The sequence below is a fragment of the Chinchilla lanigera genome, unplaced genomic scaffold (genome assembly GCF_000276665.1).
Source record: "Chinchilla lanigera isolate Chin_1 unplaced genomic scaffold, ChiLan1.0 scaffold00017, whole genome shotgun sequence".
NCBI classification, from domain to species: Eukaryota; Metazoa; Chordata; class Mammalia; order Rodentia; family Chinchillidae; genus Chinchilla; species Chinchilla lanigera.
Window position 1 is genome coordinate 3,661,339 of NW_004955418.1, and position 13,550 is coordinate 3,674,888.

The following is a 13,550-nucleotide window of genomic DNA, read 5'->3' on the forward strand; positions in this document are numbered from 1 at the left end:
CTAAACCAGAATAAAATAAGTGATTTACCAATTTTATCCTTTGCCTTTTCTGGCATTTCCCTTTCTTTTTCCAACTTGAACTACAACCAGCTACTTCTGTACAATAAAAACTGAATTATAATACAAAATGTCTCCCTTTAAGTCATCAGCTTGTAGGCAAACCACGATGAGTTACCTTGCATGTGAAGGTGGAAATAGGCATCACTAAACATTCTAAATTACGGAATATGTTAAAAACACCATGTAATTGAGGTCACAGTAAAAGGCAAAGTATTATTTTTAAGTTTGCCATTAAAAATGACTATAGAACCTTGACGATTATTCTAAAATCAGTATGTAAAAAAATTCCAAAAGTCTTTTTTTAAAATCATGTATAATGGCAGTGTTGATTAAACCCTTCTACGGAAGTCTAAAACTTGCCAGCCAATGGTTATAGTCTTATTCTGGAGGTAACCGACATAACATCACTATCATCATACAATCTTCATCAGGCACATTTGCATGTTTCGGTAATTTCTAGAAAGACATGTTGCCTGTAACATAGAGATGGTGTCCTATTAGTCCAGGATTAAAAATCTGGATCCTATTTGTAGTCTTTTCTCAAAGGGGACATGTGGTTGGCTCATAGTAATTTTAGTAAGTAAGAATATTACTGACTTTATGGGAGCACTCAGGAGACTTTAAGCTGTAGTCAGTACTCCAGGGCTCAAAAAGGGGTCAGAGGGACGGCAGTCATGGACAATTTAATAGGACCTGGGAACGTGCTGTTGTTTGAAGTCATGTGGGGAACACATCTCTGAGGCACATGAATGGATGGTAGTAGCCAACAGACTTATTTTCATTCTATAATATTTCTGAAACATTTTGTCGGCCTCTTACCAACTCTTCAGTGGGTTGGAAAGAAATCACATCTGCCCTTGGAACAAGATGAGGTGGGTTTGGAGTGATAATGTGTTCTAATCTTTCAACTAAATACTATTTTCCAACAAAGCTCCTTTTCCTTTTCCCTTGCTCCATTACTGTATGGTATACTTACTGTATATATATACCTGTTATGTTTCCCAAGGAAAATTACACCAGGAATTGCTCTTCTTCTTAAATGGAAATCGTAATGCTTAATAAACAAGATATTCTTAGAGCTTAAAAATAGGCGTTTATAACAGCCAAAGGGAGAATTCTAAGAGGGAATAATTAAAACGAAAATGAAGGAAAGAAAAAAGAGGATAAGCACTACTAATTTATAAAAGTAAATCAAAATCCCAAACAATCATCAGAGGTCAGACGATTGCTTAAGGGCTTTTCCCTGCACTCCAGTGACCTGACAGAGCCGAAACTATGGAATCCGAGCTGGCCTACCTTGTTTCCTTCTACTGAGAATTTGTACCCAGAAAGCAGAACATGTGTATAATAAGATCGAATAGTCTCCAAAGCCAGAGGTTTAATTTTATTTTCCAAATTTAATTATTTTGAGGAAGAGTCAAAGTAATTTAAGATTTGTTTATTCCATGAGGATTTTTATAATCTGGTCATTTTTCCTCTCTTCATTTTGGACATTTAAAATAATCCTTTCTTAAAATTAAAAAAAACAAAACAAAAAATGTGACACATAATTATTTTGATAAAATATTTCAACTTGAACTAGAAATAAATTTGGGATGCTTGGACTTAGTTTAATTTCTAGAAAGGAAAAATGTTCCTATGGAAGTTAAGGAAAAGTATTTCTTATGGAAACAAATCATAATAATACATTGGGTCTAATATTCCAGGTTTTTAAAGAGTCTGATTTAAAATCAGTGTCTTTTAAGGTAAATACATATTTACATTGTGCGAAATTTCTTTTTTTTTTTTTTTTTTTTTTTTTTCTCCGGTACCGGGAACCGAACTCACGACCTTGCGCCTGCCAGGCAGGCGCTTTTGCCGCTGAGCTAAATCCCCAGCCCCAATGTGCGAAATTTCTTGACATGGAAAATTTCAAAACTAAATTGCAAAAAGTGGCCACTTCCATTCCAAGTATGAGAAAAAGATACACTAACTTTTCATAGTTATTTTTAAATCCATAAAATGGATATCTAAATAATCATCAACAAGAGGAAACGCTTTTGTCAACAATAATGTTTCCTTACAACAGTGAACAATCTCACCATGGAACATGTTCTTCTCACTCTATTCAGATATTTTGGCATCAATCTGCGGAACAGATTTTCTGAAAATATTTAAAGCTTGTCATTTGTAGTTAATTCACAAAAGTGTTAGTATCCATAAGCTTGTATACATTCACAAATATCATTACTACTGAAAAATGGAAAGGAATCAGTCTTATTTTTGTTAGTCTAAGTCCCATTTTTATCTCCTTTTCTGGCCTAAATGTCTTTATTCGTCCCTATATTTTGTCCATTTGAAGAGCATCTCAGTGGTTAGCAGGGGAAAGGGGAGAATGACCCTCAGCATGAATTTGTAAAACACTTTCTCAAGGATTGTAAAATGGTAGAATTGGGAGGAGAACATTTGATTGCTATTATATATGTAAGAAAGAATAAAATAAAAAGGCATTTTTCCACAGAAGCTTTCAGGGCATATGGATTCATGACTCTTATAAATATTTTTTATCATTTTAAATGAATTTTTTGTACCTACTGTACAACTATCGCCTAACCATCCCGCTGTAAACAGTTTGAACACATTAATGATGACAAGCACATAAATAGTGGGAAAGTCAAGGGAACATGTCTGGTAGCACTCCTGGTACTAGCTGAGCAGCAGGCCAAAGGGATCACTGCCTTAAACCCAGAGGATGTAGGATGGCTTGATTTTCAAAGAAAAACAAATTTGCTACTATTTATTTCAAATATGTGCCACTGATTGCTGAAAAAAATGTATGTTTTTAAGTGTTGCGTTACTTGCAATTTCAATTTAACTCATTGGTATTAGGTATCCATTACATGCCATAGAAAACACAATTATTTTCATAAAGCAGTCACATGCATTGACATAGGGTTACCAACCGGCATATATGTATTTTTTTTTTTTTCACCTCAAAAACAGAATCATTATAGTGCTTATCATGCTTCCACACCTTCCTTGCTGAAAGACAAAGTACATACAGTGCTGGAGTTGGGCCTCCAGATCCGAAGGACGCAGACTTAGTGCTCCGGCAGGATCACGTCTTGCTGTGAAAGTCCGAGTCCCACATCAGGGATTTCTTGTTCTTCTTCGGGGTCTGCTGCTTCCTCCATCGGCCTCAGCTTCTCCACTAGGCCCTTCTCTCTGGCCAAATCGGCCACCTTTACACCACCCTCCAGTGCCCCGGACACCGTCTTGGGGGCCTCTTCCACATTTGTATCCGCATCTTCCACCTCCTCTATCAGCTCAGCCGCTGTGCTCTCAGTGGTCATGCTGGCCCTGTCTCCTTGGATGCTGTCTTCTTGTGGAATAGCTCTGATGTCCTCATTGCCCTCTTGGGTTGGCGATGGCTCTCCACCGGATTTATGACTCTCTTGAACGCTGCTATGACTGCTGCTCGCACTTCCCAGGCGGGAGGAGGCCACTACTGCCTTTACTGCTGCCTGATTGGAGAAAGGAAAGTTACAAGTGTCATCTCCACTCAGAATCCCGCATCAGAGGTCAACCTCTACTTTGTACCGAGGTAGTATGCTTTATAGGTTTTTATTCAATCTTTCAAAGTACATTATTCCAGGATTGATTGTTGGATGAAAACTTGTTTGGAGAGTGGACAGAAAAACCTCTTAAACCCAAATTAAAAGTATTTAATCATCCAGACAATTGAAAGTCTAAGGAAATGTGTTTGCCCACAGATGACTGGACTAGATTTTAGACTGTTTCCCGAAGGATTTATTTCATGGAGCACTAGTTCCGTGAGTGTCAGCAGGTATCCTGAAGATGAATAGTTCTATGGTCAAATTAGCTTGAAAAATTCTGGGTTAAATCACCATTATTTAATGCAGGGTCTTTCAAATTAATTTGATCACAGACTCCCTTCAGGTCTATTTTATCTGTAGCAGCCTGTGAAAAAAATGGCTGACTAGGTCCCTAATTTTGACTCCTACTTATTCTCTGAAATCCGGGCTTCTCACAAAGCTAATCCTGAATATCACTGTGTCATAGAACATCATCTAATCTGTATTCCATACACAAGCTATCAAATAAACAGACAGTGGCACCTCTGTTTATGAACTTAATTTGTTTTACAATTTTGGGGAAGATGGTCATGTTTGTGTTTGTGTACGTAAGATGGCTATAGTTGTGCTTGTCGCCCCATGCAAAGTTTGTGAACAGAGGAAAACTTTTGCCAAATACTTCTGCTTGTAAACTGAATTGTTCTGCAAACAGAGGTGTTTGAATTACTGTATGTTGTTGAATAATTTTCTGCATCATTTAAGTTATTTAAATATTTTCAAGTGTAGTACAATACATACAATGAAATATAGTTTTAAAATTATCTCCTAATTTTTACATATTCAGAAAGAAAACAACACTTTGAATACACAGTTTCCTGAACAATGCCCTTAATAAGGAGTTTAGCCTTAATTAGATGAGAAGTAGCAACAGTATACTGGGTTTGGTGAATCTCAAACTAGAACACATTTCCCATATTACTAATGAATGTATGAGAGGACAACAAACTATAAATGGCTTCATGTTACATCGTTGGTATTTCAAAGCACGATTTTCCCTTGGTATCACTAGAAATGAATAGTAGTACCACACAAAGAAAAAAATCTGTTTCAAACAAAGCAAAACATATTATTTTACCTTCAGCTTGCGCCGAGCATTGAACTCCTGGAGCTTCTTCTGAGCAGTATCCATGTGTACAAAGTTGGCTGCTTTACCGGTCACCCATGGATGTTGGAGAGCTTGAAAGGTAGTCAGCCGCTTCTTAGGATCCAAAACAATTAATTTCCTGACCTGAAATAATAAAGAACAATAGACTTAGGGAAACTTTTTTGGTGACCTGGACTTGCCCTCAGTTTGTGAACTTCTAGATCTTCTGTTTTCCAAGCAATAGTACTGAAGACGCCATTTTTTTTTTTTTTTTTTTTTTTTTTCCAAAAAATGTTTCAGCTTCAAGTCACTGTGAGTAGGACTGGCTTAAGGGTAGCTGTAGCTGAGTAAAACAAGACAGTAATGTCACCAACTGAGACCCCAAACTGGCAGATTAAACGTCCAACAGAAGTCAGAGAAGCAGGTCCTGGCTTACCCGTGGGCTAGATGCTCTTTGAAGGAAGAGCCAGCACCTGAATAATTTTAGCCTGCACCTCACAATCACCTAGAATTCAGAGCTTAAAATATGACTCCACAGTAGCAGAATCATTCATGCATCATCATTCTTTCTGGGGGGATTAAATGGCAAACCAAAAGGATAGTACCCTATTTCCTATAGAGTGCAATTTTATGATTCTCTTTTGGTTAATAGTTCTTTTTAATTTCTTGACGATCCTATAAGAATAAGACCAGAGCTGTGGTAAAAGGCATCTTAGAATTATAAATAAAGAAGTCAGTGGCTTTGGGGTATGAGTTGATTAAAGGGATAAATCTAACCAATGGCAACCTATTCTGCAAGGTTTACTCCTATTTCTAAAGATGAGCAAAAAATAAATGGCAAGAAAGATCAACATATAAAAGAATTCCCAGCCCTAGGTTTGGAAGCAGAGACCTGGTATGAGGGGAGGGAACATTTGGAGTCCGGAGGTATGCTCATGCTTGGTTATGGCTCTGCTTTTGGGATCCTACACATAGTCATGCTTGAATTGCTTACCTATAGGCACTCCGATAGTGTCTATTTTATTACATGATTGAATGTCATTTCCACCTTCATTGTTTTGCAAATGCATTCTTATTTGTATATACATTCTTTTAAACTTATGTAATCCTTTTAATAAATTTAGAATTTGGAACTATTAGCTGTATTTCACAAAGGACGGATGGAAGTGAGCTTAGAGAAAGATTTTGCTACTTCCCTAATTGGTGGAGTTTGTATTCAGCATCAAGTCTGTATTATGTTGGACCCTCATCTTTAAAGTGAGGGAAAGACTAGATGACTTCTGAGAGCTGTCTTAATCTTTGATTATTCAAAAGTTAGCTTTGGTTTTTTAGAGGACTGAAAGTAAATATTTCAACTACACCACAGAGTCCTGTTTTCACAAACAGCGGATCCCTCCCCAGAGGGTATTTCCCGAATGCAAATGAACTTCAATGTTAGCTTAAATGAGAAGCAAGGTAAATAAAACAAAATGCACTATTAGTAAAGTGGAGCTTGTTTACAATGCCAATAACATAACAGGACTCATGTTACTGTAAGGATATTTTAATAAACTTAAATGAAATTTCATTAACAACACTGTTTCATTTGAAGTATATCCAATACATGTACCTACAATAACAAGCCATGTTACAGCAAAATTTTGTGTAAATTATGTTCTGATTCACCTGGCATAACTTTCTTCATAATCAAGGCTCTATAGTGCATATTATAGTTTATTAATTAATGCTATAGCAATTATAATTTGTTATAATTTAACTAGCAATGAGTCCAAACATATTTATTTTCATTGTCTATAAGGAAAATGCATTGATATGTATTATTAAAATTGGCTTAAAATTAAAAAGAAATATGCTATTAATAGAGGCATATTTTTAAGAATGGCATTTTCTATTCTTTAAAAATGAATTTATCTCATTTTATTTTATTTTGTTTTGGTTGCACTTACCAAGTCCTTGGCATTTAGAGATACTTCATCCCACCAGGGGGAGATAAAGTAATATTCACAATTCAGAATTCTCCTGAACATGAACTGATCACCTCTTTCATCATAGAATGGTTCAAACCCACAAAGTCTACAGGGAAAAAATATAGAGAATAAAGAGTCTTTAAAAGAATAGTACGTTCCACCAGATTTCTGAGGAAATTCATGACTTTGACACAGCCTCCTGCTGTGAACTGAAGTCTACTCAGCACAAGTATGTATTGCCTTGTTATAATTCACTGCTGGTAGTATAAAAACACAGTCGCATCTCCAGAAAGTAAGAATAGTGAAATAAGATTTCTACAAAAAAGCTGCACTTGGGACATAAAAGAACAGCACTGACAGTAACTAGCATTCATATGGGCGTCACGCTAAAGATTTCTCATGAGAACTAAGAAGACAGGCTGATTAGAGTTTCAGTTTAGTATAAATTGCAAGAGTTAGAATTGAGAGTAAGAGGTTAAAAGTGGAAGGAAAAGAGTGTTTACATTTTATTCATCCCTATTCTTAATTTCTCCATAGAAATGCATAAAATATGACATATACTCCCTTTTAGTACGGATTTCTGAGTGAACTAAAATAAAGGTTAAAATTATCAGCAGGCACTGTCCTTAATTTTTTAAAAAAATTCAGTGACCAGATGCAGCCAGCAGAAATGAACACCCTAAACCTATTTCATCCTGAAATATGACCTTCACTTTGTACACCTTAAAGACATTTCATTACGTCCACTGTTACAGTTTGAAATGTCTCCCAAGTACTTATGTGTTGAAGGTTTGCTCCCCAAAATAGCAATGCTCAGAGGTGGTGCTCTTGGGAAGTGAGGACACTGACCTCACCGATGCCGAATCCATGGGTGGGTCAATAATTTGATAGCTTACTGGAAACAATGGAAACTCAGGAGGTGGCACCTAGGTGACTATCTCTTGCTCTCTCTCTCTTTCTTTCTCTTCCTGTCTTCCATGAAGTGTGCCACTCTTTTCTCCCTGTGATGATGTTTTGCCCTTTGCAAAATCCAGAAATAATGGCTTTATCTAGCCATGGTGTGACACATTTGAAATTGTGAGGCAAAACAAGTATTTCCTCCTTTACGTCATTTCTCTGATATTTTGTCACAGTAACAGAAAGCTAACACATTCATGTTCATTTTGCACTATGAGGTCAGCATAAAAATGAATGGGGAAAAGTTGAGAAAAGGAACAGGGAACTCTCAGAGAGAGAGAAAGAGAGAGAGAGAAACAGAGAGAGACAGAGACAGAGAGAGAGAGAGGCAGAGAGAAAAAGAGAGAGAAGAGGAAGCAAAGGAGTTGCTGCTGGTCTGGAATTATTAAGCCTTCTCTATTTAGAGATGGGTAGCAGTTCTGAAATCACTATGGACCAAAAAGAAACGGCAAGACACATGGGGAAAATAATGGGTGAGTCTAAAAATATCTTCTCAGATTCTTCCCTAAAGTTGGCCAGGTTGGTGCAGAGCATGAAAAACTCAAGTGGATCCTAAAATGGTGGACTTACAAAGAGTGGTGTCTTTCCTTTTGCTCATAGAATGTCTCACTGGGAGAGTCCTTGTCTCTTCCAAATATTCTGGAGCCAGCCAGAAAAATGCAACATTTGGGAATGCTAAGGCCTAAACTTCTGCATTCTTCCTCTCTTTACTGCATCAGTCTGCACAGGTAGGTCAGGAGCAGGATTCCAACCATGCTAACACTCTGACCTTAAAGCTTCAGACTCCAGAACTGTGACAAAATAAGTATCTGTTGGTTTAGCCACCTAATCCATGCATCTTTTATGGCAGCCAAGCAAGACTAATGTGCTTTCTTTCCAACCCTCTGAAATCTGTACAAATTTGTGTATTATGAGTTCCAAAACTAATTGGATCACCCTCTAAATGCCAAATAAATGTATTTATTTTGGGTTAACCTTTTGAACTCATTAATATCTTGCTTTTTAGATTTTCTATTGCTGTCTTCCTTTCCAGCCACTCTTCTGTTCAGATTATGATTTCCCTTATAATCATGTGCAGTTTCATCACTACTTTGGTGAATCTCCTGGAACTATTTTTTTATTAGACAGCAGTTTAGTAACAAAGTTGGAAATACCAAAGAATGAAGTATTTTGCTCATTTTTTTCTTCCAGAGAAGTTTGTGTAGGGTATTAAACCCAAGGTCCTTGAGAACCTAACAGACAGGAAACAAAATTGATAGCCAAGATGCATGTAGATTATTATGATAAGAAATGTCAGTTTGAGATTGCTTAAGAAATAAATATCCATTTACTTTCTTAAAAGGACTAATAGTATAGTCATTTTAGACAAGATGAAAATAAATAAAACAAGGCAAAGTATAATAGGTGGGCTTGGGTTTCATATTCATTACGATTATCAAATAACTATTTCCCAAATTCGTTATATACTATATAGCAAAATAAGCCAGAGAAAAGCCCTGGACAGAAATTCTAGTCCCAAGAGAATCATAAAACATAAAAGAAATACTCATGAGAAAATTCTGTCACTAACTACAGTTAGTATGAATAGAAAAACACAAATAGTTAAACAGCAATCTTGATTCTAATGAGAACTTTTGAGTATCTAGAAAATGTTATGCAGTGGCAAGCAGTTTGCATAAAGATTGTTTTTCTTCACTCACAAGATGTAGGTGATTATTCCTACAGACCACATGTCCACCTCAGGTCCATAGGCACACCCTCTAAGAATTTCAGGTGCTGCAGAAAGAATGAAAATTGTGTTACATTGGAATTTACATTCAGCATTCACACTTTAATAATAAGCAATGAGGAAGAAATTAATTCATCAAGCAAACTTTAGAACTCCTTCAGAACTAATCTTCTCTTTCTATACCACAGTATGAGACTACAATTTCTTATATTTATTTTAGCCAGAGAGATGACAGTCTGTACTTGGCATGTGTAATAATAATGCTATTAGTTTTAAGAGTCTATACTGGAAGATCCAATAGTCCTCAAATCAGAGATATATCTCTGCTACAAAAGACCACTTACTTCAAAGGGAGCTTTGCACACACAAAAAAGGAAAAATGAAAGCTTATCACAATAAAGGGAAGGAGGCACAATTGAGAGCTAGAACTGCTTGGAGCAGGGCAGGTTCAGGGAATGCCTGTGTCTAGCTGTGTGCAGGCTAAGAACGAGGGCAGATAGTGGGAAGAGGGACAAGCTTTGGTGCTATGAGGACTGGAACAGAAGCTGAAAGCAGTCCTGTCATAGGCACTGACTCTGAGAGCCACCTGTACATCCCCAGAGGGAAACTGGCCTCAGCTGGCTGGGAATCAAACTGACAAAGAGGAACTTCTCTGTGTATCACAAGGTGGCTTACAGTTCTGTCTGCTGTTGTAAAAATGAAGGCTTTCTAATCCAAGAAATATTCTTAGAGTGGAAAAAAATGTATTTTACATTCTTACTACCTCAGAGCCATGAAAATGGAAAGGTGAACGAGTCTGGTAGTTTGCACTGAGGATTGGGGCTGTCACTGGTTTGCCCAACAAAGGAAGAGAACATGAAATGAGGGCTCTGTCATCTATGGACTGATGGTATCAGCCTGCAAGCCAGAGTAAACATTCTTCTACTTTTAACAAGTTTGCAGGCAACTGTGTGCTCCCTGAGGACAGGGATGCTTTATGTATGCCACAGGCTGGAGAACAAATGAACTGGATTCCTTGTCCGTACGGGCTGGAAACAAGACATTCAGTGTAGACTGTCAATGTGAGTTCTGGAAGGAGGCTGTCCTTAAGGATTTGCTTTATCAGAAGGTTTATTATGGATTTTCCATTGAGTCCTTTCACCCATATTCTCTACTCCATCCTTTTCCAATCAGGATTTTCTCTTCCCCATAGAAATCATGTTACATAAAACATAGGAGATGAAAGGCCCACAGCACGAAATGAAGGAGTGCACACTAAACAGCAATTCAGCAAGATGGTCCCTTCCAGGACCTATATCTGGATTAAAAACATTTTTATCTACAGTGGAATTATTCCTAGAAAATTCTCCTTGTAAGATTTAATTAACAAAATTGAGAAAATGCATGCTCATTGTCAACATCTTTCATTTTGTCAGGTTATGTTTCTGGAGCAATCGCCACCTCACAGAACATATCTTTGAGCCCCAACAGCCCCACAGTGAACTCCCACTGCAGATGCTTTGTTTATCACAGTGCAAAGGGAGCTCAGACTAGGCTGCCACTTCCAGGGCGGCTGCTACCACCTGTCTTTGTCTCTGGGAGGCATTCCAGACAGGGAGCTGAACACATGCATATTTAGCATGGGAGTTTAGCATGCATTAGTTCTTCCTCACCCAGATCTTCACATCAGTGATTCTTATCTCTTTTCTTAACTGAAATGTTATCAAGATCCATGCTGACATTTAATCACAAAAAAAAGAAATATACTGAGAAGAGTCTTTTACATTTAAGGAATCTTGGCTTTTTATCTTTCAAATCTAAGTGAACTGGACTAGATGATTTCTGAGTTTACTTTGAGTTTTAAGCTACAACCCACTGTGATATTCAGAAAGGATTACTGACAATGCAAGCGAGAAGACAGGACAAGTACAAGTACTCAAACTTGTAGGACCTGCTGCCTTTCCCATTTATTCTACTAGAATAGCTACCGCACATGCTGCCCGGCAGGAGCTCTTGCTGTTGGCTCTAGTGAAATCAACCCTCTCATTTGTGCCAGCCAGAGAGACATCATGGCAAGGTCAGGTGTTTTCTCTGTTCATTTCTCATATTTCCCAGCTCAAGAGCCTCAAAGAGCATGAATATGTTGAACAAAGTGTCTCTTGGATCCAGTCTACAGGCATATGAGTTTCTCACCCAACAAGGTAATATCTGATTTCCCTTCACAGCACTAGGTGCAAACAAATTCTTCAGAGGCAATTTATTTCCTTGTAAGGCATTATGTTATAATATGAATAAACTTGTGGTGTGAAGGACTAAACTTCTTACACTGTGGATAACTGAGACAAAAAGAATATAAAATATTCTTGCCCTACATAATTTCTTCCTTTAAAAAAAAGAACACACAGTTTTTAAATCAAAATAAAAACTGTGGTGAAACAAAGCTTAAACACCTCCACTGAATTAGCACTTAAACATTTTCAAGTACTAATTATTAATACCTTTCTTCAGAATTAGCAGAATAAACTCTTCTAAAATGTATCTAAACCTTTTCCAAGAGTCAAAAGCTTTTCAAATAGGTTTCCAAAATAAATTTCAGGCTCTGGCACTCTCGTGCGTCAAGTCTCCTGTATATTAAATGTCCTCACATGTGATTCTAATAACTTATGATAGTATGGTTCAGATCTAGAATGTCCCCCCAAAGTCTCATGTATTTAGAAGTTGGACTTTTAAAAGGTGATTTGATCATGGGGCTGCTACACTCACTGCTAAGTTCATAACTGACTATGGTATTAAGAAGTGGGGCATTGTTGGAAGAAGTAGGTCACAGGGCTATGACCTTGGTATATATTCTTGCCGCTGGCTCTTCCCTCCTCACCCCTCCAACCTGGCTTCTGGTGACCATGAGGTGAATGGCTTTCTCCAGCCCTGCCCTCCCACACCATTTCTGCCTTGAAACCAGATGACCATGGGCTTAATTTCCTCTAATTGTGAGCCAAATTAAACTTCTCCCTTTTTAAGTTATATGTGTCAGGCTTTGTAGCCAGCAAGTAGAAAGCTAACTAAGACTGAAAACTGGTATGGGAGAAAGGGGTCATTGTTGGGACTATACCTGATCATACAGTTTCAAAACATTTTGAGTTGGTCTGCAGGAGGACTTTGTAAAGGTTTGAAAATGCAGGTTATGTAGTAACTCCCCACAATGAACATAATTATGTATAACAAACATGTATCAATAAAAAAAGAAAAATTTGGGCTCAAGTATCCAAGAATGCTATGAAAACAGTATGAAGTATTATTCTAATTGGAGCTCCTAAGACCACAATGTCAGCGGAAAGTGGACAGTAAAGGCCAGGCTCAAGAAGTTTTAATTGGGAACAAGGAATCTATTGGAAACTGGACCAGAGGCTATGTGTGTTACATTGGGAAGGAACTCAAGCACATTGTGTTTATGTCTTGAGACTTTGTCATACATTGAGATTATGAATGGTGGACTAATTAATCTGGCGGAGGAAATTTCAAGATAGCCCAACATTTAGGCTGTGGCATGGGTATTGCTGGCTGCTTTTAGTCACATTTATAATAAGAATCAGAGGCAAAAGATAGAGCAGAAAAGTTTGAAAAACTTAAATTTTGGTACAAAAGGGACTATGCATAAAGTTGGGGCAAAAGTAGGTATGATTGCTGAAGAGACAGACACCACTAAAAAGAAGTGAAATACTTTGCATTAGCACAATGGGAAAGGTACTTTGAAGGCATTTCAGAAAATGGCCAGGCCCACCAGTCACAGGCTCAAGGGTGTAAACAGCTAAACTCTATTAAAAGACTTTGCTTTGAGAAGAGAGCTCCTGGGCCACAGGTACTCATTCAGGGACACCTATAGAAATGCTTCCCCAAGTTAAACTATCCAGACCCACAGAGGCCTCTGCAGCCATGGTCCAAGGGGGTCAGGCTACTGCTCAACCTGGTAGCAGATGCTAGCATCTTCCATATGGTGCTGGCTTTTTAGGCATAAAGAATTTAAGAGTTGTGGAGTTATGGAGGTTTCCACCCAAATATCAGAAGAAGGCTGTTATGGTTTGTGTCTGGATGTCCCACCAAAGCCTCATGCGGTCATGGGGCAGGCTTTTAAAGTTTGATTG

General features: G+C 37.7%; 1 protein-coding gene across 1 annotated transcript in view; it reads right to left on the bottom strand.

Moving 5' to 3' along the window:
- Positions 1-3,013: 3,013 nt before the first annotated feature.
- Positions 3,014-13,550, bottom strand: part of Camk4 (calcium/calmodulin-dependent protein kinase IV) — a gene marked incomplete at its 5' end in the record, with an annotated part of 222,824 nt that continues 212,287 nt past the window's right edge. Inside the window, 4 exon segments of the mRNA XM_005382166.2 lie at positions 3,014-3,563; positions 4,771-4,923; positions 6,726-6,852; positions 9,404-9,479. Coding sequence (XP_005382223.1) covers positions 3,141-3,563; positions 4,771-4,923; positions 6,726-6,852; positions 9,404-9,479 — 779 coding nt within the window. The 3' untranslated portion in view covers positions 3,014-3,140.